This window comes from Anomaloglossus baeobatrachus, chromosome 1, assembly GCF_048569485.1.
Source record: "Anomaloglossus baeobatrachus isolate aAnoBae1 chromosome 1, aAnoBae1.hap1, whole genome shotgun sequence".
Classification (NCBI taxonomy): Eukaryota; Metazoa; Chordata; class Amphibia; order Anura; family Aromobatidae; genus Anomaloglossus; species Anomaloglossus baeobatrachus.
In genome coordinates, this window is record NC_134353.1 from 268,272,824 (window position 1) to 268,298,381 (window position 25,558).

General features: G+C 45.5%; 1 protein-coding gene across 1 annotated transcript in view; it reads right to left on the bottom strand.

The window, feature by feature from the left end:
- The window catches only part of LOC142311533 (uncharacterized), a 183,382-nt gene that overhangs the window by 108,065 nt on the left and 49,759 nt on the right, over window positions 1–25,558 (bottom strand). The window contains exons 3-5 of the mRNA XM_075350051.1: window positions 19,571–19,620; window positions 1,192–1,278; window positions 122–208 (exon numbers count right to left, since the gene is read on the bottom strand). Coding sequence (XP_075206166.1) covers window positions 122–208; window positions 1,192–1,278; window positions 19,571–19,620 — 224 coding nt within the window. The remainder of the gene's footprint in view (window positions 1–121; window positions 209–1,191; window positions 1,279–19,570; window positions 19,621–25,558) is intronic.

The following is a 25,558-nucleotide window of genomic DNA, read 5'->3' on the forward strand; positions in this document are numbered from 1 at the left end:
GCAACTTGTCTTCTGTCTTTATGATACCATTTAACAAAGATTTAATTTGACTGATTTATTTATTGAGTATAAACAATTATAAAATGTATATATTTACATTAATGAATATATATATATATACCTTTATTCCATTAGTTTTCGACTGGGCCAGTAGAGATTTCATGTCTTCTCCATGGTTTGAAGTTAACTTTGTCATGGATTTTATATTCTAAAATATATTTTAGATTGAATAATTAAAAACATATTACTTTTTTTAGAGATTATTTCCTGAAATTATTTGGCAATGTATAAAATAGGTTTTAATTTTTCTTTTCACAAAAAAATATCCACCTTTAACAGCATTATTTCTTATCTCACCGCTGGAGTAGTGTTTTAATCTAAGTGCCCTGACCACTGTCTTATACTCCCTCTCCAGCGGCTTGTTTTTTTTTCAGCATCACTCCAGTCATGAGGTGCCGTTCTGTGCCCTTAACATCTGACTGTCCGAAAGTCAGAAGACATGTGACAAGCTCTCGATGCTGCTCTGTGAGAGTCAGAATGAGGCTCTCATAGAGTTGTAATGAGTTGTGACCTCTGTCTCACTCCATGAAATACTGGGGCTGCCGGCAGGTCTCAAATCACTGGAGACAATGAAGCGGCAGTGATATAGTGTGCAGACGCTGGAGGGTGAGGATGAGACAGGGGTTATGGAACTTAAATTTAAAGCACCACTTCAATGGTAAAATAAAAAAACAAAATACCCTGGAGTGATGTTTTAAACAAAAGATCAAAGCTGAATTAAATGTCTTTGGTTTAAGCAAAGTATACCTTTTGTGAGAAAACGCATGTAAGTTACCAAAAATCTTCAACAATATGTCATAAATGCGTTAGAAGAAAACTCTATATTGCAAACATACAATTTATTTGCACTTTTGAAACAAAGATTAGATATATTTAAACTGCATTTTTGTCATTATTCATTGTACACAGATGTAAGCTGTTTTTTTATGTTTATGTAAATAAATATGCAAAAAAACATGCATAAATTAGCCAAAGTAGTTTACAATGTTGGAAAGTTTCCTTAATAACTTTCTTTATGCCAAAAATGTTGTTGCATATCCAGTTTTTAGCATAAAGCATAGCAACATACTTTACAATATTCTCTATTACTTAAAAAGATATCCTTCATTTAATGAGCAAAACTGTACTTACAACTTCTAATGCATTCACCCTTCTCAAGAGATTAGTGTCCTTGGATTGATACTGTGGTTGAAGCTGCTCCATTTTCTGACCATTGTTCTGAATAATTAATGTAGAAATAACACACAAAAAAATAAAATAGCAAATCAGTTATAATGCAAAATGCAGAATATAATCCCAGTATAATCTTATGGGGCCCGCTTCATTTAGGTGTTTATTTCAGACTTTTAGAAATGTTGCAAATTTTTTTGCACAAACTGAGGTTGTGCAATGATTTTGCAGCTTTCGCATTTTTACTTCAGTCTAGGCCAGCTTTGAAAAAAAAAAAAAGTGGAGAATGTGTAGGATAAGGTGTGGTGAAGCCCGCCCAGAAAATTTACCAAAATTTAAGACAAACAGTAAAAGGTGAGACATCTTATGTGCCTGTGTAATGAACTGCAGTACTTTTTTTTAATTTACGCCTCAAAAGTGTTAATTACAACTTTTCAAGTTAACACATGTGGAAACAAGGAGTAAAGAAACACATATGAAACAAGCCAGAATATGCGTTAATGTTTTGATTCCTCTTTTGCACTGATGACAGCTTTACATCCCCTTGGCATTTTCTCAAGCAGCTACATCAGTTAAGCCCGCTTTACACGCTACAATATATCTTACAATGTGTCGGCGGGGTCACGTCGTAAGTGACGCACATCCGGCATCGTAAGTTATAATGTAGTGTGTGACAGGTACATGCGATTGCGATTGAATGTTAAAACGTTCATCGCATGCACGTCGTTCAATTCCTAAAAATTGAACGTCAGATTGTTCATCGTACCCGGGGTAGAACACATCGCAGTGTGTGACACCCCAGGAACGATGAACAGATCTTACCTGCGTCCTGCGGCTCCCGGCCAGCAATGCAGAATGAAGGAGGTGGGGCGGGATGTTTAAGTCCTGCTCATCTCCGCCCCTCCGCTTCTATTGACCGGCTGCCGCGTGACGTCGATGTGATGCCGAACGTCCCTCCCACTCCAGGAAGTGGACGTTCGCCGCCCACATCAAGGTCGTATGGACGGGTAAGTACGTGTGACGGGGGTTAATCGTTTGTGCGGCACATTCAACAAATTAAACGTGCCGCACATACGATGGGGGCGGTTATGATCGCATACGATATCGTATGCGAAATCGTAACATGTAAAGCAGGCTTTAGTTACCTGGAAATGCTTTCCAGCCTGGAGTTCCAGGAGTTGCTGATCACTTGTTGAGTATTTTACCTTCAGTCTGCAGTCCAACTCATCCCAAACCATCTCAATTGTGTTACGTTTGGGTGATTATAGAAGCAATGTCATCTGATGCAGCCCTCCATCCCTCTCCTTTGTGGTCACATAGTTCTTACATAGATTGAAGGTATGTGTGGCGCCCCAGGACCTGGTCGCCACAACAGCATTGCCCCTCCAAAGGGTTAATGCTGAGCCTGGAGGTAATTGGGGGAATCATTGGCCAGTAAGTTTAACATCCAACGTAGTTTCTCCCTCAGGCCAGCAGGGGGAGCTCTGAACCTGGAGTTCCAGGGAGCATTCCTTAAGTCTGACCTGAGGGAGGAGTTAGAGTTCAGTCTGTAGAGAGAAAGCAGAGAAAGCAGACGCAGAGTGTGCTGTCTTGTGGAACTGCGGCCTGGAGCTGGAATAGCTTGGCCCAGTGAAGCAAGATTTGCAGAGAGGCACAGAAGAGACTCAGACATCGGAGTCTGTGGTTGCCAGGGTATAAAATCCTTCCCTGGTGGCCGAATCCAGAGGGCAGGAGAGCTACAAGCCCCCTGGCCCAGAAGCAATCTGAAGGTACAGCTGCATCCCAAGGGCCCGGTGTGGACTCCAGCAGAGAAGCACCAGAGAGGGCCTGCACAGCCTACCACACAGAAAAAGGGACGAACCACCGGTCCCAGCAGCAAGAGGGCCATTGCTAAATTCAGATTGCAGGGTCCTGTAGAAGAAAATAAAGATTAGGGAGTAGGCCTCATACTCAACTGGCCAAGGATATCACCCCCAGGCACTTCCAGGCCGGTCGAATCATCTTTACCACCTGTGACGGTCTCCCTGGACTAAACTGTTGCCAAGTAAAAGAGGAGAAGGTAAAGAGACTTCTGTTTGTGCCTGTTTCTTTCACTGCCTGTCGGCCCTGCACCGTATTGTTCACACAACATCACACCATAGACTCTCACGAGCACCAACTGTTGTCCCGGGGTACCGCTCCACCTGTGGGGAGCAGGACCATCCAAGCTGCCATTCCATCAGCCCCGGAGGCCTCATACAGCAGTGGCGGCTTAATAGCCGCAAACCACAGGTGGCGTCACGACAACCATAAACTTTATTCACCAGCCATATTTAACTGACACCCACCAGGGCCACGGAGTTGGGCCCCGCCACCACTGACGACCCCCGGACTAGTCCGGCCTGGCACCGGGTCTCCCATAGCCCTGGGGTGGGCGAGTCAACTTTGGCGTCACGAACAGGATATCGTGCCCGGTCCCACCGGGTACTGTGCGCCTGCAGAAACTGTGCTTAAAAGACTGTGTAACTGTTTGAAAACTGCCGCCGCCATTAGCCTCGCTGAGCGCAGGAAGAAGGGGGGCGTGCCTGAAAAAGAGCGCGAAGGGAGTGCGCCATCAGAGCAGAGCGCGGTTAACTCCGCGCGACCCAGAAGGGAATTTGAAAAGTGAACGGAGCCTGATAAGGTTCACCAAGGGGGAGGAAGATGTCCGACTCAGAGGGAGAGCAGGTGGCTGCCATAGCCCGAGACGCCGCAGCACCAGCCGAAGCAATCCCAGTCGCCGTCGTCCCAGCCCCCGCTGTAGCGCCGGTAATGCCGATCACAATGCCGTACATCCCGGGAGCAGAATGGCTGCCGCAGTACTCCGGGGAGTCACATACCCTGAGCGACTTCAGAGAAAGGCTGCACAGCTTGTTTAGAGTGTATCCTCTGACTGAGAGCCAGAAGGTAGGCATATTAATGGGGCAGCTAGCCGGCGCGGCCCAGCGTGAAGTGAAGTCCTGGCCTGATACAGATAAAGGGACAGCAACCCAGAGACTGGCCAAGTTAAAGAGTACTTTTGACACCCGCACCGCAGCAGAAATAAAAATGAGATTCTTTGGGTGCAAACAACGGGCCACAGACAGCATACGGGACTATGCCTTAAACCTGCAAGAGGCCCTGAGAGCAATTAAACAGGTGGACCCAGAGAGTGTACGTGAAGAAGACAAACTCCTAACTGAGCAGTTCATAGAAGGGCTCCTGTCAGATGCCCACAGGACACAGCTGCGTATCATGGTCCTGCAGAACCCTGCTCTGGACTTTGCAAAGTTTAAGGACCAGGCCATCCGGGTACTGAGAGAATCTACACCGAATGACCCAGTACCCCTCCGGCCTCTTGCTATCACGTACCCAGGGGTGGTGCCTACAACACGAGCCGCTGCGGGGGCTGAGGCGCAGTCCCTGGATAAGGATCCCGCTGCAGAGCTCAGACAGAAGGTCCAGGAGCTGACCAAGACTGTAGCTGCCCTTGCCAAGACCGTGCAGTCTCTACAAGTGACCCCATCGCCTGCAAGAATCGAGTTGGCCTCCAGCCCAGATGACGTCCCGTGGATGCGACAGAGGAGGATTCCGCCGACCCGAGGAAAAGACACAGACCGGTATGATTCAACTGGACAACCGATCTACCGCCGCTGCAGCCAGGCGGGCCACATTGCAAGATACTGTCCTTTAAACGAGCCGAGCCTGGGGCCAGGAGCCAACCCCCAGGTGTAAGGAAGCCCGGCTCAAACCCCAGCCGCAGCAAGTATGTGGGAGGACGACCGGTCCTTCCTATTGTGCTGGATGGGATCCCTTTGAATGCCCTCCTGGATACGGGGTCCCAGGTAACAACCATCCCTTATAAACTGTACAAAAGATATTGGGCTGATTCAGACATTGACCATGGCCCAGATGATGATTTAACAATTGTGGCCAGTAATGGTCATCCCTTGCCTCAAATTGGGTATAGGAATGTAACCATTAAAGTGGGGCGTGTAGAATTGCCATGTCAGGGGATGATAATTGTAGATATTGATCGCAAAGAATCTAACCCACTGCTAACCATTGGTACAAATGTGATAGAAAATTGTATTGCCGAAGTGATAATTTTGTTGCAACAGGCGTCTGAAACTGCCAGCTCTGGGCAGCAGCGTGCCCTACAGAGGGAGATCAGAGCCCTGATGAGGAGGCAGCAGGTAGAGCTGGCCGGAGGAGAAATTGGCAGTGTAAGGGTAAGTGACCCTCTCCCCATTGCAATCCCCCCAAAAAGGGAAATGTTGATATGGTGTCGGGCAGCAATAGGCCTCAAGGGTCAAGATTACCAGACCCTGGTGGAACCTGTGTATTCAGAAAGTAGGCCTGGAGTCCTGATAGCCAGAGGGGTAGCAGACGTCCGCAAGGGAAGAGTGCCCGTCCGCGTCCTGAATTGTGGGGAGGAGGAAGCCAAATTGCCCCGGTACGCCACTGTAGCAAAACTGTACACTGTCAGTAACAATACCATCAAAGCAGTGGAACCCTTGATCCCGTCCGACCAGGCGGAAGACAATGGCTCCAAGGGACAGCTGGAAGACTGGTGCCAAAAATTACATGTGGGCACCGACTCCACCCCCTCACACCAAAAGCATGGGGTTTACCGGGTGGTACAGGAGTACGAGCGGGTCTTCAGCAAACACCCCCTAGATTTTGGGCAGGTAAAAGGGGTTAAACATCAAATCCCCACAGGTGATCATCATCCCATTAAAGAGAGATACCGCCCTGTACCCCCAGCACAGTATCAGAGTGCCAAAGAAATGTTACGGGAAATGAAGGAGGCTGGGGTTATCAGAGATAGTTGTAGCCCCTGGGCAGCTCCACTAGTGCTCGTAAAGAAAAAAGATGGTACAATGAGAATGTGTGGAGATTACAGACAAATTAATCGCATTACACATAAAGATGCTTATCCACTACCCAGAATAGAAGAGTCACTAACAGCCTTAAAATCAGCTAATTATTTCTCCACCCTGGATCTCACCAGTGGGTATTGGCAGGTTCCCGTGGCAGAGGCGGACAAGGAGAAGACTGCATTCTTGACACCAATGGGTCTCTGCGAGTTCAATTGCTCTGCAACGCCCCAGGGACATTTCAGAGATTGATGGAGTGCTGCTTGGGCCATCACAACTTTGAAACCGTGCTATTGTACCTGGATGACGTCATAGTCTACGCCAAGACCTACGAAGACCACCTGAGGCACTTAGCAGAAGTGTTTGAGTCCTTGTCGGAGTATGGCCTGAAGATAAAGCCGTCCAAATGTCACTTCTTGAAGCCAAAGGTACAGTACCTGGGTCATGTGGTCAGCGCAGAAGGTGTGGCACCTGATCCGGAGAAAGTCACCGTAATCTAGGACTGGCAAAGACCCACCATGGTAAAGGAGGTGCGGCAGTTCCTTGGGCTGGTGGGCTACTACCGAAGGTTCATTGATGGTTTCACCAAGATAGCAGCGCCTCTTCAAGATCTCCTGGTGGGCCAGCCAAAGAAGGCTAAGAAGCAAAGCCCTCCATTTGAATGGAACAGCCAAATAGAAACATCTTTTGTCCGGCTGAAAGGGGCTCTCACTGGAGAAGAAATTCTGGCCTACCCTGACTACAGCCAGCCATTTGTACTGTACACAGACGCCAGCAACGTGGGACTGGGAGCAGTTCTGTCCCAGGTGCAGGGAGGCAGAGAGAAGGTGATAGCTTACGCCAGTAGGAAGCTTCGTCCCACAGAAAGAAATCCAGAAAACTACAGTTCCTTCAAGCTGGAGTTCCTCGCTATTGTTTGGGCAGTGACTGAACGCTTCAAGCACTATCTGGCGTTGGCCAAGTTCACCATCTTCACGGACAACAACCCGTTGACACATCTGGCAACAGCCAAGCTAGGTGCGTTGGAGCAGCGATGGATGGCCCGGCTGTCTAACTTTGACTTTACCATCAAGTACCGGGCTGGCAAGAAGAATAACAATGCTGATGCACTGTCCAGAATGCCTCACTTACCCGAGTCTGGAGAAGACCTGGATGAACTCGAAGAGATAGAGTTACCGGCTTTCCATCACCAAGGTGTGTCCCAGTGTGAGCATGCTGTAGGAGAGAAGCGCTCGAGCCAGCACGAGGTCTCGGTCAACCCATTACTCCACCATAATTGGGAAGAGACACAGAATGGTGACCCGGCCGTGCGAGTGGTCAAAGAAAAGCTAGCACAAGCTGAGACCCATCTCGGTCCAGACGCTCCACAAGAAGCCCAGCAGCTGTGGAAGGAGAGGGGACGACTGTTCACCTACCAAGTCAAGCTCTGCAAGAGATATGTCAACTGGTGAACTAATGAACTCGTCTGGCAGATAGTGGTCCCACAGAGGGATGCTCCAATGGTCCTAGCAGCTTACCATGATAAAGCAGGACACTTCGGGTGGAAGAAGTTGGAGACCCTACTCCGCGATCGGTTCTACTGGGTGCACATGAGAAAGACAGTCGAGAAGTGGTGCCGAGACTGTGGTCCGTGTAACCTGAGGCGGAAAGATGGTGCCAGCCAGAGGTCTCCCCTACAGCCAATTGTCACGAAGCAGCCCCTGGAGTTGGTGGCCCTGGACCACGTGAAGTTAACACCAAGCCGGTCAGGCTATGTGTACGCCCTCACCATTGTGGACCATTACTCTCGTTTCCTGGTAGTAGTGCCTGTGAAAGACCAGACAGCCAGAACAGCAGCTAGAGAATTTCAGGCATACTTTTGTCGACCTCACGGTTATCCGGAAAGGGTACTGACTGATCAAGGTTCTGCATTCGAGGCAGAAGTGTTTCAAGAGTTCTGTAACATGTACGGCTGTAAGAAAATCAGAACAACTCCGTACCACCCCCAAACCAATGGATTGTGCGAGAAGATGAACCATGTGGTTATTGATATGCTCAAGACTCTACCTCTGGAAGAAAGAAACCAATGGCCAGAGAAGTTACCAGATCTGGTAGACCTGTATAACCATATCCCAGTGAACTCGACCAACTGCAGCCCTGCTTACTTGATGCGAGCAAGACCTGGCAAGTTACCTGTAGACTTTGAGATGGGAACTGTGTCACCTGAAGCGGTTCAAGAGATAGAAGATTGGGATACAGAGCGACAACAGCAGTACCGCAAAGTCCAGGAATGCGTAGAAAAGAGCCTGTCCCAAGCAAGAACGAGACAAGAGCAGAGCTACAATCAAACAGCCCCAGCAACTCCCTTAGCACCTGGAGAACAGGTCCTCAAGAAAAAGCGGAGGGCGCATAAATTAGATGATCAGTGGGAGAATGAACCCTACACTATTATTTCCTTCAACTTTGACAATAGTAAGGTTTGCCTCATAAGCAAAGATGAAGGCAAGACCTATCAAACAGTTTCTAGAGACCGCCTGAAAGCGTGCCCTGAGCGGTGCAAAATCCAAAAAGAAGTGGAAGAAGTACAAGAATGTCCCCAAATTCAAGAAAAAGAGGAAGAGATGATACAAACAATCCTTGGAAAATTCCCCAAAACTTGGACCCGAATAAATAATGCCATAGTGGTACCAGTCTTGACGTTCCCGCAGTTGGTCGAGCCAGAGACAGAAGAGGTTCCAGATCCACCTAAGGAACTGTTCGCCCCAACACAAGATGACACGCCAGCAGTGGAACAGGAGAATCAACCCCCTGTCAGTGGTGAACCTGTCGTACCCTTGGCGACTCTCAGACCACGTAGGCAATCATCACACATACCTATCAGGGTTAGGCCTACCCGTAGTGCTGAGGTAGCAGACGCTCCAAATAGTCAGGGATAAACCCCAGAGCTACGCAGGTCCCAACATAGCACTCGGGGATGGCCCCCTCCAAGTTATAGAGAGTAAAAAGAAAAAGTACTTATTAGAATGTATATAGTTATTTAAAATTTCTGTAATGTTGTGTATAAAATGCTTTCATTTAAATGATTAAGTAAATGGACAATTGGGCCACTGGACTTTGGGTGGCCAACACTTTAACTGTACATAGTTAGCACCAGTGTGCTCAGCACCCCTGAAGAAAAACCCATCCGCCGTGCATAGAGTGGGGTCATCAATGCTCTGACGCACGGCCAGAGCCTACGTTGGGGGTTTTATCGCGGCGGGCCCCCATGAAGCAGTGTAATGGACACCCGGCAGGGAGCCACACTGGACTCTTATAGTATTGTTTAAGTTGTCACGTTTAAGTAATGTGCCTCCCATAATGGGATGAAATGTTCTGACATGTTATGTTTTTGTTTTCTTCAGTCTGGGAGTACTGAGTTTAACTAAGGGGGAGTGTGGCGCCCCAGGACCTGGTCGCCACAACAGCATTGCCCCTCCAAAGGGTTAATGCTGAGCCTGGAGGTAAATGGGGGAATCATTGGCCAGTAAGTTTAACATCCAACGTAGTTTCTCCCTCAGGCCAGCAGGGGGAGCTCTGAACCTGGAGTTCCAGGGAGCATTCCTTAAGTCTGACCTGAGGGAGCAGTTAGAGGTCAGTCTGTAGAGAGAAAGCAGAGAAAGCAGACGCAGAGTGTGCTGTCTTGTGGAACTGGGGCCTGGAGCTGGAATAGCTTGGCCCAGTGAAGCAAGATTTGCAGAGAGGCACAGAAGAGACTCGGACATCGGAGTCTGTGGTTGCCAGGGTATAAAATCCTTCCCTGGTGGCCGAATCCGGAGGGCAGGAGAGCTGCAAGCCCCCTGGCCCAGAAGCAATCTGAAGGTACAGCTGCATCCCAAGGGCCCGGTGTGGACTCCAGCAGAGAAGCACCAGAGAGAGCCTGCGCAGCCTACCACACAGAAAAAGGGACGAACCACCGGTCCCAGCAGCAAGAGGGCCATTGCTAAATTCAGAGTGCAGCGTCCTGTAGAAGAAAAGAAAGATTAGGGAGTAGGCCTCATACTCAACTGGCCAAGGATATCACCCCCAGGCACTTCCAGGCCGGCCGAATCATCTTTACCACCTGTGACGGTCTCCCTGGACTAAACTGTTGCCAAGTAAAAGAGAAGAAGGTAAAGAGACTACTGTTTGTGCCTGTTTCTTTCACTGCCTGTCGGCCCTGCACCGTATTATTCACACAACATCACACCATAGACTCTCACGAGCACCAACTGTTGCCCCGGGGTACCGCTCCACCTGTGGGGAGCAGGACCATCCAAGCTGCCATTTCATCAGCCCTTGAGGCTCCATACAGCAGTGGCGGCTTAATAGCCGCAAACCACAGGTGGCGTCACGACAACCATACACTTTATTCACCAGCCATATTTAACTGACACCCACCAGGGCCACGAAGTCGGGCCCCGCCACCACTGACGACCCCCGGACTAGTCCGGTCTGGCACCGGGTGTCCCATAGCCCTGGGGTGGGCGAGTCATATGTGCTTGTCATGTTGAAATGACAGTTCCTCTAAATGCAAATCAGATGAGATTACATGTCTTTGCAGAATGCTATGGTAGTCATTTTGGGTAATTGTGCCATGAATTTGGAGTAAACCACCAACAGTGTCACCAGCAAAGCACCTCTACACCATAACATCTCCCCTACATACTTTACAATGGGCATCACATATGTACTATAGAAACAATCATCTAACCTCTTCTATGTCTCACATAGACATGGCAATTGGTACCAAAAACTTTTATTTTTGACACAACAGATCAGATAACAGATTTCCAATGACCTAATGTCTGTTTTTTGTGTTGCTTGACCTAAATAAGTGTTGCTCTCTGCTTCAGTAGTGCCTTACTTGAAACACTTCGGCCAGAAAACCTACTTGCAGATATTTCTACTACTTAATGTCTGTTTATAAGGTCTGTATTTGAGGTGCTGTCAAGTTGCAGGCTTATAACTAACATGTACTTATCCTCTACAACAGATGTTATTCTTGGGGCAGTCATCATTAGAGCCAGTTTAATCAGAGCAATTGTTTTCATGACAGAACTTTAGGATATCTTCAAGGTTCTAGCAATCTTCCTGATGGACTGACCTTCATGTTATAAAGTAATGATGAGCTGTTGTTTCTCATTACTTAGTTGAGTGGTTCTTGCCATAGTTTGGCTTGGAACAGTAGTGTTATAAGGCTCAGTACTGTATGGAACTGTGTAACAACACTATCTTTGCAAAACACACTGGATGGACATATACAGTTTTTGAAATTTGATGACTCTACAAGTGAACTCATGTGGAGGCACACCACTTATTTTAAACTCAAGTGGCTTCTGTATCTGATGAAGTTGTTTGAGACAATGCCCACAGGATAAAAAGCTGTAAAAGAAAGGTAGTTCGTGGAATCTAAAGTTTAATACATATTAGGGTTTCTTGAATATGTTTTTTGCTCCATCTTTAAATGTCTTGGACTTAAATAACTTGGCATGCTATCAATGAAGTCATGAATAGTTGAAAGAGGAATGTTCTGCCACAGTGAATGCACTTTGGTATGTAAATCACAAACATTTGATGCTGGTTGCTTCATTTGAAAATCTGACCAATGATATCCCATATGTGCACAGTGAGAGACAAATTTGAAGACACTCAAGACTATACATAGAAGCATATTTAGGCCATATGAGCTGCTCACAGTAGCATGAGCAACATGCAGCCATTGGCTGTTGTGTTATCAATGGCCTGTGTCATAATTTGGAGAAATGGCCATAACGCTGGTTCTAGCACAAAATCAATATAATGATAAGCTGTTAATGTATCTGGAATGAAAAGTAGAGAGGTGCAGATAACATGCCAATCAATCTCAAGATTTCCATAATTCCATAACTTTTCTTTCTTACAGTTTCAATGTTGAGAACCGTACAGTGAGATATAAAACTTTGTGCACCCCTATTCAAAATTAATGTTAATGTGAACAGTTGAGCGAGTTGAAAATGAAATGATCTCTAAAACGCATAAAGTTAAAAATGACACATTTCCTTTGTATTTTACGCAAAAATTAAATCATCGTATTTTACATTTTAAAAATTACAAATTAGGAATATGGGCTAATGCAAATGTTTGAACACCCTTGGAGCTTTCTGTGCTCAGATAACTTTGTCCAAGGTTTCAGATTTTTGTTAGCCTGTAAAGGCTGCTTTACATGCAGCGACATCAATAGCAAAGTCGCTGGTGAAAGCACCCACCCCCGTCGGTTGTGCGTCAAGGGCAAATCGCTGCCTGTGGCGCACAACATCGCTAGGACCCATCACACGTACTTACCTGCCTAGCGACGTCGCTGTGGCTGGCAAACCGCCTCCTTTCTAAGGGGGCAGTTCGTGCGGCGTCACAGCGACATCATACGGCAGCCGTCTAATAGAAGCGGAGGGGCGGAGAGCAGCCAAAAGAAAGTGACACCCACCTCGTTGCCGGAGGACGCAGGTAAGATGTTGTTCCTCATTCCAGGGGTGTCACACGTAGAGATGTGTGCTGCCTCAAGAACGACGAACAACCTGCATCCAAAAGCAGCAACGATATTTGGGATTAGAACGACATGTCAACGATCAACGATTAGGTGAGTAATTTGATCGTTAACAGTCATTCGTACGTTTTGCACGCAATGACGTCGCTAATGAGGCCGGATGTGTGTCACGAATTCCGTGATCCCAACGACATCTTGTTAGCCCCTTTAGGGTTAGGGCTTGCAAACTATCATTGTTAGGAAAGGCTATGTGATGCAAATTCATAGCTTTCTAAAAACCCAGCCTCCTCTAACATTGTGCCAAAAATTGCAGCCATGGTTTATTTTAAGAAGCTGCCTAGCACTCTGAAAATGAAAATGGTGGAAGCCCACAAAGCAGGAAAAGGCTAGAAGAAGATAACAAATCGTTTTCAAGTTGCCCTTTCCTCAGTTTGAAATGTAATTAAAAAATGGCAGTAAACAGGAACAGTGGAGGTCAAGATAAGGTCTGGTAGACCAAGCAAAATTTCTGTCAGAGGAATATCAGAAGCCCTATTTGACTGTAAAAGACTTCCAGGAAGATTTAGCAGACTCTGGAGTTGTGGAACATTGTTCTACGCTTCAGAAACACCTGCACAAATATGGTCTTCATGGAAGAGTTATCAGAAGAAAACCTCTCTTGCGTCCTCACCACAAAATTCAGTGTCCGATTATGCAAAAGAACATCTCAATAAGCCTGATACATTTTGGAAACAAGTCCTGTGGACGGATGAGGTTAAAATAGAACTTTTTGGCCATAAAAGGTATGTGTGGAGAAAAAAGTGCACATAATTTCAGGAAAAGAACATATCATCAACCAATAGGCATGAGGGTCGATCAATTATGCTTTGGGGTTGCTTTGTAAGCAATGGCACGAGGAACATTTCATGAGTAGAGGGAACAATGGATTCAATAAAATTTCAACAAATTCTTTATGAAAACCTAACACCATCTTTAAGATAAGCTGAAGTTTGACAGAAGTTGGCTTCTACAATTGGATAATGATCCTAAACATACGTCAAAATCCACAATGGACTGCCTCAATAGGCACAAGATGCAGGTTTTACAATGGCCCTCACAGTCCCCTGATCTAACTATAACATAAACATGAGCCACCCAGGGCTATGGGGTACTTGGTCCGGGGCCGTATATGTATGGGGATGCTGTGTCACGGGTGTGTAATGGCCGTTGCCCAGTTCCATGACCCTGGGGGTCGCTTGAAAAGGGGTTATTTACAGGGTAGATTATAGAGTTTATGTCATGACGCCACTTGCGAGTTGCGGTTATGGTTTTGTAACCGCCGCTGCACAGTCTATTGCTACTGGGGCTTATGGTGATGCCAGCTTGGGTGTTGGGCCCTCCGCAAGTAGGGCCGAGGCCCTAGGGAGTTGATGAATGTGTTTGTCATGGATAAAAGGGAGACCACACGATGGGGATGCAGTGCAACTGGTGTTTACTCACAGCGGTGATAATGCTGGTTCACTGAGGATGGCTGGTTTCGACCTCGGGTCCCTTTAGTCCCAGTGTCGGTGTGGTAACCTGGTGGCTTCTTTTCCCTGCACCTCTCACTGGTTTGGTGGAACCCCATAGCTTGGAGCGTCTGGGGGGGTCCCCTACTGTTTGTTGTCAGTCTCTGGTCCGTACGGCAGGCAGTGTGAACCCTGTAGGGTCGATGTTCTGTTCCGGTTCCTGGCTCTCTCATTACTACTGATGCCCCCGGATTCTTGGGTCACTGAGGTTCTGGATGGTCCCCTCACTGTGCAGATATTTTTCGGGTAGCCTGAAGCATTCACCTGACCTAGGGCCCTGTGCCCCGTCAGTGCTGTGGTTGCCAGGGGTACCTCGTTGTACCCTCCCTGGCAACCACTCTTCTTCACCAGCTAGGTCACCGCTACACGACCCCATCTGGAGAAACGTCCGTTTCCTTTAAATGTCACTACAGACTCTCTTACTCTCTCACCCCTCTCACCTGGCTGTCGTTTAGTGGACTGGATCGGCTCTACCCCTGGGTGGCCATCCATTGCGTCTCAAACTAGTCAGTCACCCCTGATCAGGAGAGGGAAACTGAGGAGTGTTTATGTGTTTTGATGTTACTGGCACTGGTCTTCCAGGTCCCTGGGGGTAGGCCCTGCATCTTTGTCAGGATCCAGTACCTAATAGTGACCTGATGGGTTCAGGGGCGCTACAATCATTTTCCACACACAGGAATTGAACACCTGATCATTCTTGAGTAGAGATGAGCGAGCCTCTGAAGGCTCGAGTTCGGTTCGGCTTGTCGAACGGAGGCCCCGTTCGAGTTCGGTTCGACGAACCTCTCGAGACCCATTGAAAACAATAGGAGGCAAACACAAACACACAAAAACACATTATACATGTACACATACAGTTAATAAACATTGCCATAACACTTACAGGTCCCTGCGACGCGTTCTGCACTCTGTCTCCCGCCACTTTTCCTTCTGATAATCATTTTGTCCTCTTGGTAACCAGCACTGATGATAGGACCTATCGTGACGTCAAAATAGCATGTGACCAGTCATGTATCTATTATCTCATTACCTACAGACTGGTCACATGGCTAGACGTCATTGCTAGGTCCTGTCAGTGCATCTCTCCTGGTACGCGATGCTCTTTTGTGCATGTCCGTGTACCAGTGAGATGCTCTGGCACATGGTCGACTCCCCGTTCCTGCATGGGGCTCTCTTTACAGAGTCAGCCCACATGCAAGGGCTGGCTCTCACAGCCGGTGAATAGCGGCACCGGGAATCACGTGATCAGAGCACCGTTGCTATGGTAACCCATCTGTCAGCGGTGACATCACCACTTACAGCACGCAGCTGCTGCTCACTCACTGTGTGAATAGACTGCATGGGAGCAGCAGCGTTCTTCCTCCCATGCAGTGCTGTCTGATGTAGCAGAGCTGCATGGGTTGAAAAAAAAAGAAGACAGAAGTGCAGGATCGTGGAGGGCTGACAGGGAGTAATAAACATGGAGTCTCTAATGTGTCTGTGTATTTATTTCTATTAAAGTATTTTTCTCTGTGTGGTGCCTTTTGTAACCCTTTATTGGAGATTCTGAATGGCCGGGTCAAACTTGCCTGACATTAAGAATCTCTGGCTTAATACTAGCTAGTAAAACAAAGCTAGTATTAACTCATTATTACCCAGCAAGCCACCCGGCTTCAGGGCTGCTGGAAGAGTTGGATACTGCGCTAGATGTAGGGCTAGCTGTAGATTATCAACTGGCCCTAAGCCCTAAATTCATGGTGTCATGCCAATATTAGACATGGCCACCATAAATTTCTAGTACAGATAAAAAAAACCACAACACACAGAAAAATATTTTTATTAGAAATAAAACTCAACACAATTAGTTACTCCATCTTTATTGAAATAAAGAACCCCCCTCTGTAGTAATCCTGGGTCAAGGGTCCCGCGCCGTCCAAATCCGGATCCAATATCATCTGATCGGTTTGCTGGAAGGGAAAGCGATCAGATGATGTGTCAGGTTCAAGGGCCTGAATCACATGTCACAGCAGCTGATTGTATAAACAGCTTTTATAAAATCGACTGATGCATCAGTGCAAAAAAACCCCCAAAAAACTACACACTTCTGTGCAGACTCCTGTCCGACAGCATCAGCTGATAGTTTAGCCGGCCGGGCAGTAAAAAGCCGGCTTCACCGCTCGACTTATAGTGTCAGCTGATTCCGTCAGGTGACCGCATCAGCTGATCATCGCCAGGTCTGAGAGAAAGAGAGAGAAAGAAGAGAGAGAGAAGATAGAGAAAAGAGAGAGAGAAAATAGAGAGAGAGAAAAGAGAGAGAGACAGAGAGAGACTGAGAGACTGAGAGAAAGACTGAGAAAGAGAGAGAGACTGAAAGAGAGAGAGAGACTGAGAGAGAGAAACTGAGAGAGAGAGAGATTAAGAGAGATAGACTGAGAGAGAGAGAGAGAGACTGAGAGAGAGAGACTGAGAGAGACTGAGAGAGAGACTGAGAGAGAGAGACTGAGAGAGAGAGAGACTCAGAGAGAGAGAGACTGAGAGAGAGAGACTGAGAGAGAGGGAGAGACTGAGAGAGAGACTGAGAGAGAGACTGAGAGAGAGAGAGACTGAGAGAGACTGAGAGAGAGAGAAAGAGACTGAGAGAGACTGAGAGAGAGACTGAGAGAGAGACTGAGTGAGAGAGAGACAGAGAGAGAGAGAGAGACTGAGAGAGACTGAGAGAGAAAGACTGAGAGAGAGACTGAGAGAGAGAGCAATGCAGCCTGATTCTGTGAACTGCTCTGATTTTAGAGGTGTGTCCCACGGCTCACAGCTGATGTCCGGCTCCTCCTCTCAGTGCATAATTAAATTAAATTATAATTATAAATAAATAATAATTATAATTTAAAATTAATACTCTTCTTTACCGGGACAGCCGGGACATGAACTAGTGAACTAATGTTTCTTAGACGAGAGCTCTATCCATTGAGCCACTGGCTCAATTGATAAACATAGGCAGATTTGGTTATCTTGACTTCAACATTGCAGACTGAAGTCGTGGTGACAGTGCAGCTCACTTCAGCTGCTACGTGAGAGGACACAGAACGCTCCCTGTCATCTTTATGTAGCAGAGCTTACAGTGTCGTGTGGATTACTTCGGACCTGGATTGTTGTTTTGGGATTAATAAAAAGGTTAGAGGTGTTTTTTGTTTTTTATTCCAAATAAAGGATTTTTCGCTGTGTGTGTTTCTTTACTTTCACTTTCAGGTTGATCATGGAAGGTGTCTCGGGGAGACGCCTGGCATGATTAACCTCTTATTACCCCGATTGCCACTGCACCAGGGCAATTCTGGATGAGCTGGGTGGAGTCCCGGGACTGTCGCATCTAATGGATGCAGCAATTCTGGGCGGCTGCTGGGTGATATTGTCAGGGTGGTGGGCTCCCCATAATGTGGCGCTCCCCATCCTGACAATACCAGCCTCCAGCCGTGTGGCTTTATCCTGGCTGGTATCAAATATGGGGGGAACCACATTTTTTTCTATTTATTTATTTTACTGCATGATATAGACCCATCCGCCGGCGGCTGTGATTGGTTGCAGTGAGATAGCTGTCACTCAGCGTGGGGATGTGTCTGACTGCAACCAATCATGGGCACCGGTGGGCGGGGAAAGCACAGAATAACTAATTGAATAATGAAGTGACAGCCATGTTCAAAAGAGGAAAAAACTCCGGAGATTTGTGACAGCCGTGCAGCAAGATGCCCGTGATCGGTGAGTAGGAAAGAGAGAGGGATTGTGCTGGGGACAAAGGACGCATGAAGATAGGAAAGGTGCACACATACTTACTGTGAAAAGCCACACTTTTGGTGCTCGAACCGTTCTCAAACATAACTCGAACTGCCGAACTTTTATCAAAAGGCTCGAGTTCGTTGAACGTCTCGAACACCCTCCAAAATCACTCTAACATAAAATTGGCGAACCTCGAGCTTCGAACATCGCTCATCTCTATTCTTGAGCATATAAGCCCACTGAATCACCAATGTACTGCTGATATTCTTCAACTGCATCACCACTGGAGGTGTACTTCAGTTATACCTATACGCACCAGTTGTGCGCACCAACCCATACACCAGGACATCTTAAACCTTGACATAATTAACCTATGGGCCACATATTAGACTGATGCTGATGTATACCCATTGCATTAGGGACATTCATTTAATGTTTAATATGATATATTAACAGATATTCTCAGTACCAGCCAGCCTCTCAGATGTCATAGTTGCTTATTTGATGTTTTCCATCCATTTGTAACAATTTATGGTTCCAGGCCTAGTGACATTTAATAAATGCCACCTCATTTCTGGCTTGTTCTCAGCACTTCACATTGAATTATTTTGCAGTACTAAGAATATTCAGGTCATACTCTGATGACACCAGAGCCTTGATCAAACCGTTCTTAATTCATCTTTTCGAGACACTAGTGCATACCTCCTCTGAGGACTACACACTAGCACATAACGATTTAGACCATTTGTCCATGACAAAGACCCTAAAAGGGTTGAAACGTTGGACTTTGTTTGTTCTACATATGCCTTATACACAAAAATAAATAGCCAGATTTGATCAACTTTCTTTTATTAATTTAGACCTCAAAAGAGCAGTGCATGCAGTGATGACCCAGGAACCTCAAAGAACTGGAAGACATTTTCAAGTAAGAATGGATGAAAATCCCTCAAACAAAAAATGAAAGACTCTTGGCTGGCTACAGAAAGCATTTACAAGCTGTGATACTTGCCAAAGGGGGTACTACTAGGTACCAACCATGGAGGTGTCCAAATATTTTCATTTACCCATTTTCCTTTTTTTAAATTTTAAATGTAAAAGTTGATTTTTTTTATTTTTTTTACTGGCTAAAATTGAAAGGAAATGTGTCATATTTAGCTTTATGGCTTTTAGAGATCAGTTAATCATCAACTTGCTTAACTGTTCACAATAATAGTAATTTTGACCAAGGGTGCCCAAACTACATTACACTGAATATATGTTTTAATTTTTTTATAGTTTTAATTAGTGTACCTTTGATTGTTTTATTTCCTTTTCAATACATTGCAATCCTGTACTACTTCAGTGTACTGTGAGGATGAAGACTTTTTGACTATTTCTTTTTAGGAAATCTGAGATGGGAAATATATGGGCCTTCAAGTGCCCCAGATGCAAAGTCAACTAATTGCTTCCACTATTGCATTGCTTGGAGGAGTTGTCAATGGTCATCAGAAGGAACAGCTGTAATATTAACCCCTTTGAAATGCCCATGTCACGCTTGAGAGTGGCATTTATGAGGTTAAGCTGTTATGATTCAGCTATACTTTGGTTCTAGCTTTGTAATAGCCAGTTACCATGCTTTAAGAAACATTTACACGAGTTAATAAAATACTTCTTACCTTGCGTGTTTCATTTAGAATACTTTCTTTGTTGGCATTATACTGATGATCTAATTTATAAAAATAAAGGTATTATTTATTGATTTTTTTAACTATCAACATATTTAGCAATATAAACATGTATATGTCTATCTCCAATAAAGCTAACAATCTATTTTCCCTATCTAAAGCCTTATTCAGACATGAATAATTTTTCTCATACTTGAAAAATGGCCCAAATTGATCAGTGATATCTATCTGATATCTATCAGTGTTTTGTGAATGTTGCAGTTTTAACCATCTGTGAATTTCACTTCAGAAAATAAAAGGTAAATTGTAAACTTTTCCTACCCATTACAATTCTAAAAATGGACATCACATGGATTGCACATGGATGTCAATGTGCGATGTCAGTGATTATTCAGATACCTATAGATTTATATGGATAATTTTGATAAATGACAACATATTTTGGTGCAAACATGGACAACAAAAAAAAGATTATCGGAAAAAAAGTTTAGATGTTTTATCTGTGAAAAAACACGGTAGAACATGTACATGAAAAACAGAGTCATAAAACCAGAATAAAGCCTTACAGTACCGTCACACTAAGCAACTTACCAGCGATCCCAACAACGATGGGGATCGCTGGTAAGTTGCTAGGAGGTTGCTGGTGAGATGTCACACTGCGACGCTCCAGCGATCCCACCAGCAACCTGACCTGGCAGGGATCGCTGGAGCGTGGCTACACGAGTTGCTGGTGAGCTCACCAGCAACCAGTGACAAGCCCCCAGCGCCGCGTGGAAGATGCTGCGCTTGGTAACTAAGGTAAATATCGGTAACCAACCCGATATTTACCTTGGTTACCACCGCACGGAGCTACACGTGCAGAGAGCAGGGAGCAGCGCACACTGAGCGCTGGCTCCTTGCTCTCCTAGCTACAGCACACATCGGGTTAATTACCCGATGTATGCTGCAGCTAAATGTGCACAGAGCAGGGAGCAGTGCACACTGCTTAGCGCTGGCTCCCTGCTCTCCTAGCTACAGCACACATCGGGTTAATTAACCCGATGTGTCCTGCAGCTAGCTACATGTGCACAGAGCAGGAGCCGGCACTGACAGTGAGAGCGGCGGAGGCTGGTATCGAAGGTAAATATCGGGTAACCAAAGACAGGGCTTCTTGGTTACCCGATGTTTACTGTGGTTACCAGCCTCCGCAGAAGCCGGCTCCTGCTGCCTGCACATTTAGTTGTTGCTGTCTCGCTGTCACACACAGCAATCTGTGCTTCACAGCGGGACAGCAACAACTAAAAAATGGCCCATGACATTCAGCAACAACCAACGACCTCACAGCAGGGGCCAGGTTGTTGCTGGATGTCACACACAGCAACATCGCTAGCAACGTCACAAAAGTTGTTCGTTAGCAGCGATGTTGCTAGCGATGTTGCTTAGTGTGACGGGGCCTTTAGAAACACACACCATCCACAACATCAAGCGTGGTGGCAGCATCATATTGATAGGATTCTTTACTTCAGCAGTGACAGGGAAGCTTGTCAGACTTGATGGGAAGATGGATGGAGCTAAATACATGACAAACCTGTAAGAAAACTTGTTAGAAGCTACAGAAGACTTGAGACTGGGGTGTAGGTTCACCTTCCAGCAGGACATCGACCCTAAACATACCACAAAAGATACAATGGACTGGTTTAGAGCAAAGCATATTCATGTGTTTGAATAGCCCGGTCAAAATCAAGACCTAAATACCATTGAGAATCTGTGGCAAAACTTGAAAATTGCTGTTCACAGGCACTCTCCACCCAACCTCACTGACTGTTTTGTCATTTCAATGCCCAACTGTTTCCATGATAAATACCTATTACTTAGATACCTGGCCAGGTAATGACATTTAGCTCTTTGGATATTAATAATCCTATGCATTTCAAGCTCCATATCTCAGCATCAACTACAGGTTTAAATGTTAGACTACCTTCATTTTATAGACAATCAACTACTTAGCATCTGATTAGTTATGAGGATTCTTGTCATGTCACTGCATTTTTACTCTTTTGCTCCTGGTGGTGGAAAACATTTTTTCTTACTGTACCTGTTCTCACATTCCCTAAGAGCTTCGTGTGTTATCAGGTTGATTCCCAAGCAAAAGGTCCCTGGTTCAAAATGAGGAGCAGCCATGAAGAAAATTTCCCAAGAAAAGAGAAACAGCATCATCCAGCTCATTGATCGCAGTCTCTCGGCCAAGAAAATTTCCAAAACCCACTCATGTGAGTGCCATGACAGTTGGAAGAATATGAAATGAAGTCCATCCATCCATTCAAAAGCTAAGAGGTGGATGTCCAGACAAAATATTGGAGTCACAAGGTCTATCAGTTTTGGCACAAGAAACACAGCAGTGTAAGTGGCTCGTATTCCTCATATTAGTGAGATCACAGACTTTCATGCAAGCACCATGTGACGCGTGTTACACCACTCTGAAACGGTGGCCCGAAAAAAGGTAACGAAGCCTCGATTTCAATATCATCATAAGAAGCGTCAACTTGAATCTGCAAAAAAGCATGTAAAGTGGGCAGTAGAAAAGAAAAGTAAAATATTGGAGTTAGCAAGTTGGCTCATCGCAAGGTCTATTTGATCTGGTCTATCAGTTCTGGTGTGACAAACACAGCAGTGAAGGAGGTTCATATGCTTCATAGAGTGAGATCACAGATATACATGCAAGCACCGTACAACCCATGTTAAACAAGTCTGGAATGGTGGCCTGAAAGAAGGTGAAATAGCCTTTACTTCAATATCTTCATAAGAAGTGTCAGCTTGAGTTTGCAAAAAGTGCAAAACATGGGCAATAGAAGGCGGGAAAAAGGTGATTTGAAGCAATGAGACAAAAGACAATAAACTAGGCTTTGGTGGGTGAAAACTGGTCTGGAAGAAACATGAGAAAAGGGGCTAATGGATCAAGAAATTGAAGGAACTGTCAAGTTCAGTGAAGAAAGACTGATGCAATGGGGTTGTTTCACACCCAGAGGCGTTAGATACTTGACTAGGATGGTTGTCTGAGCTATATGTGAGTTACCTTGTACATTTATTTACTATGGGTATGAGAAAGACGACATAGCGTTTCAGCAGGACAATGACCCTAAACTTACGTCGAGATTGGCAAAAAAAGCATCAATGACAATGAAGTGGAGGTGCTGGATTGGCCCCCACAGTCCTCAGACCTCAACCCAAATGAATGTTTGTGCGCAAAGTTGAAGATAAAGCTGTACATACCCAAGTGGGTCAGCCATTATGCACCAACATTGGGAACATATAGAAGCGAACTAGGAGTAGATTTGAGTTTAGACGTTCTTGAAATAAATTGAGAGCATGCCCAGAAGGATTTAATCAGTCTTGAAAGCCAAAGGTGGATTTATAAAATACTAACAAAATTATAAAAATTGTAATTTAGATTTTTAGAAACAAAGCCATAACAATGCAGTGACATGACAAGAATCTGCATAACTAATCATATGCTAAATAGTTGCAAGTCAAATTTATATATAAGATAGCCAAAATTAATGTGTATAAAATGATACACATTGAAGGCTGTAGTACCTAGTGAGAGATACAGGCTGAAAGTCAAGAGTTCAAAATATGGTTACTTTTTTTGCTCATTAGTGCATAACCAAGATGATTGACTACAAAATGAAGATAATCTCATGTTTAAAGCTGTAATAGATAGTGATATATGGAGCCTGAAATTCAAAAGCTCAAAACATTGTTACCCTTTTGCTTACTAGTGTATATACACATCCTATTACAACACATGGATCTATATATACTATTGTATGGTCACTGCCAAGCTAAATAATAACCAAAGAATACCTTGCTGCCAACACAATCATTTACTACAGGTGGATTGGGCATCCATTACGGCTAATGTTTGGTCACATGGGGCTGCAGGGCTGTGCTTAATAGAGCAAGACAAAAAAAAGCTAATCAATTTGATATTTTTTTTTAGACAATTAGGCAGTGCTTATAAAAATATTCAAAAGATGTTGCAAAGGGTGGAAAACAGAGTATGTTTTAAAAAAATGGCACACGCCCCCTCTCCCCCCAATTTTGATCCAATGCCATGATAAAGCCCAACAGATAAGGGCTGGTATTCACAGCCTTGGGAGTCCCATGGTTATTGGGACCACCCAGCCTAAGAACAGCAGCCTACAGCCACCCTGGAAATGTCGCATCCATTTGATACGACAAGCCCAGCACCTTACCTGGCTCTTTCCGATTGCCCTGGTGCGGTGGCAAGCGGGATAATAAGGGTTAATGACAGGTGACAGCTGTCATCAAGCACATAATTAGTTTATGAGAATTAGTCTATGAGACCCTCCCTTCACTAATCCTATAAGTAAAAAGAAATAAACACAGAGAAAATTCCTTTATTTGAAATAAAATACAACACACTCTTTCCCCTCTTTATTAACCCCAATAAGACCCTTGAAGTTTCGCCGTAATACACACGATGTCCGATGATGGTCCTGATACTGCTACATCCGAGCCTGGAGAGACCAAAAACATGTCTGATCTCTCCAGGATTCAGACAAGGGGGACCCGACTGGCAATAGTGATGTCACTCAGTTCACCAGAGGACATACCCGAGTTCCCAAGGTATGACCTCTGGTGACTTGAAACCATCTGACTTATGTGCAGGTCCATGCCCCACACCCTGCCAGCCCTTTAATAGGGACAGTGCTGGCCACGGTCAGGGAGTGTGGGGGAGCACCGTACCCCCTGCCAGCACTGTCACTGTTAAAGTGCGAGGCCTTACCCTGCAACCCGGCTGCCCTTTAACACTGACAGTGCCATGCAGGGGGAGGGGTGTGCAGTTACAAGTGGAGAACTCCAGCTGTGACTGCAACTAACCTGAGTGACATCACTGCTGATCACTGTGGCTCATTCATTCTTTGGAACTCCCAAGGGGCACTCATGTTCCATGATTGCATGCTGTAAGGTTCAGATGTAGCAGAGCTGAATTTTTGTGGGCCCTCGTGAGGATTACGTCAGACCAGCAGGGGTGTTTTGGGGGTTAATGAAGGGGTTGAAGAGGGTGCTTTTTTGTCTTTATTCCAAATAAAGGATTTTATCTGTATTTGTGTTTATTTACTTATACTGACAGATTAGTGATGTGGGGTGTCATAGACACCTGCTATTACAAATCTAGAGCTTAATGACAGCTGTGGGCTGTTATTAGGCTCTTATATTACCCCTATTTCCCCCGCAAAAGGGCAATCGGGAAGAGCCAGGTAAAGCGCATCATGGCCGGGTATCAAAATGGGGGGATTACATGCCATTTTTTAAATTATTTATTTAAATAATTAAAAAAAAAAGCCACATGCTGTTCCTCTTATTTTGATACACAGCTAAGATAAGCGCAGGACTGGGGGCTGTAGCCTGTAGCTGTGGGCTGTGTTTGTGCTGGGTATTATAATACAGGGGCACACTATGCCAATTGTTTTATTTATTTAGTTTAATACAATGATACTGGCCCATAGACAGTTGCACTGCTTTCCCCGCCCACCATCCATCCTGGCGCCTGTGATTGCCTGCAGTCAGCTGACATGCTGCCACTCAGGGTGGGAGCGCATCTGACTGCAACCAATCACAGGTGCCGTTGGACAGGGAAAGTAGTGCATTTGAAATGAGCCAAATGCGCTGCACTGGAAGTAAATGTGCAGCCTGGGAGCAGTGTACAGCCATGCGGTAAGTATAGCGCGTTTGCTCTTATCTCTCTATCCTTTCTACTACTATTTTTAATCGCCGGATTCTTGTCCCCTTATATCGGGAGTGTAATCTGGCCTGGAACTGGATTTTAGAAACCAGATCACTGGGATCAGCCGTTCTCCGTTATCTGCGAGTCCACTCATCACTACTTTCTATACATATTAAGCCTGCTTTACACGCTGCAATGTATCTTACAATGTGCATTGTAAGGTACATTTCAGCGTGTGACAGGTACGT